General features: G+C 45.0%; 1 protein-coding gene across 1 annotated transcript; it reads left to right on the forward strand.

Annotated features, from left to right (window-relative positions):
* Positions 1-126: 126 nt before the first annotated feature.
* On the forward strand, positions 127-1,331 carry PPTG_11643 (hypothetical protein; the record flags this gene model as incomplete). The annotated part of the gene is made up of 2 exons (XM_008907765.1): positions 127-213; positions 1,062-1,331. The coding sequence occupies 2 exons, from the start codon at positions 127-129 to the stop codon at positions 1,329-1,331; spliced, it is 357 nt and encodes a 118-aa protein (XP_008906013.1).
* Positions 1,332-1,363: the final 32 nt, after the last annotated feature.

Raw genomic sequence — 1,363 nt, forward strand, 5'->3', positions numbered from 1 at the left:
CAAGCATAGCACGTATGACGACGGCAATCGACATCCTTTGGATCCGAATTATCGTTGAATAGTCTAAACGCGCCGCACGAGCACGGGATTGACGTCTAAGGTAAAACAACTATCCCAACTTAAGTTATGGTGGATGATGCTCACGAGAAGTACGACGAAAAGGAACTTTGGAGCGCTTTGATTAAGGCTGCTCCGTCGTGGTTACCAAACAATGTGCGTTTCATTATCTGTGCGACGCATGCGCTAGCAGGAGGAGTCGAGAGTCCAGTTGAGTGTTCCAATCGCTCATGAAGTTCAGCAGAAGTGATTTCCTGTTAAGTGACGTGGAGGGAGTGAGCTGAGGTTTGAAGTGTCATGTACGGGGTTCTCTGCCGTTAATTTTTTTTTTTCCAGAATACTTATTCTGGATTTACTACTCACCGTTGTTCAAAGAGAGCGCAATGCAGTTTTCTTCAGCATCTTTATTCTTCCGAAGTATCCCTTATCGCAATCGCGATTCCATTTGATCTGCTCTTTTGGTGGACGAAGTTACCAGATGAAGCTTCATGTGCTAGGTCGTCGGCAACTAACATTGTAAATGCAAACACATTCTTTTGCATTGAGGTTATGATTTAGAATGTGAGGGTACTTTTCCAGTCGAAACTTGCGTACATTCTGCAGTGTAGCCATCATGGCTGTGGGAAAATAAATGTGAGTTCACGAACCGAATTTGCGATCAATATTCATTAAGGCCCCGTTTGGATCCCCGTATATATCTCGATAAATCGGGATAGATTGCGATTCCGGGTCGAATGATAAATTCTTGTGACATCGCGATTCCAAACGCACTGCCAAAACGCAATGATCTCGATTGCATTTTTATAATCACAATCCGAGCTTTGATTATTGTGGAGCCAAACATACTTCAGAATATTACAATAAGCCTCAGTAATCGCAATCCAAAAAATTCTGCTCTGACCAGAATTTCTTTATCACAAAGGAAACCGCGCCAGAGGAAACTTCAAGACCAAAGGAAACCAGCGTTAGATCGAGGTGAATGTTTGCTGTTGTTGATGCTACAGAACGCGACCCAAACGCCTAACACGCGCACCGTGCTTTACGCCTTCTTTTGCAGCAGCATGTCGAGCTCTGGACCTCGTGCTTCATGGGACACAGCAAAAGACGCGTTCCTGATAGATGCGATGACGGATCAAGCGCGAACAGGCAAACGCTCCGACTCAGGTTTTAAGAAGGAGGCGTGGGCAGCGGTTACCAAGGATATCAATGAAAAATTCGACCTTCAGCTGACCAAGCAGCAGATTAAGAGCCGCCTGCAAACGGCATGGATGTGATGTTCGTCATACGGGACGTTTGTTATTATTAA

Source organism: Phytophthora parasitica (genome assembly GCF_000247585.1).
Source record: "Phytophthora parasitica INRA-310 unplaced genomic scaffold supercont2.27, whole genome shotgun sequence".
Taxonomy (NCBI): Eukaryota; Oomycota; class Peronosporomycetes; order Peronosporales; family Peronosporaceae; genus Phytophthora; species Phytophthora nicotianae.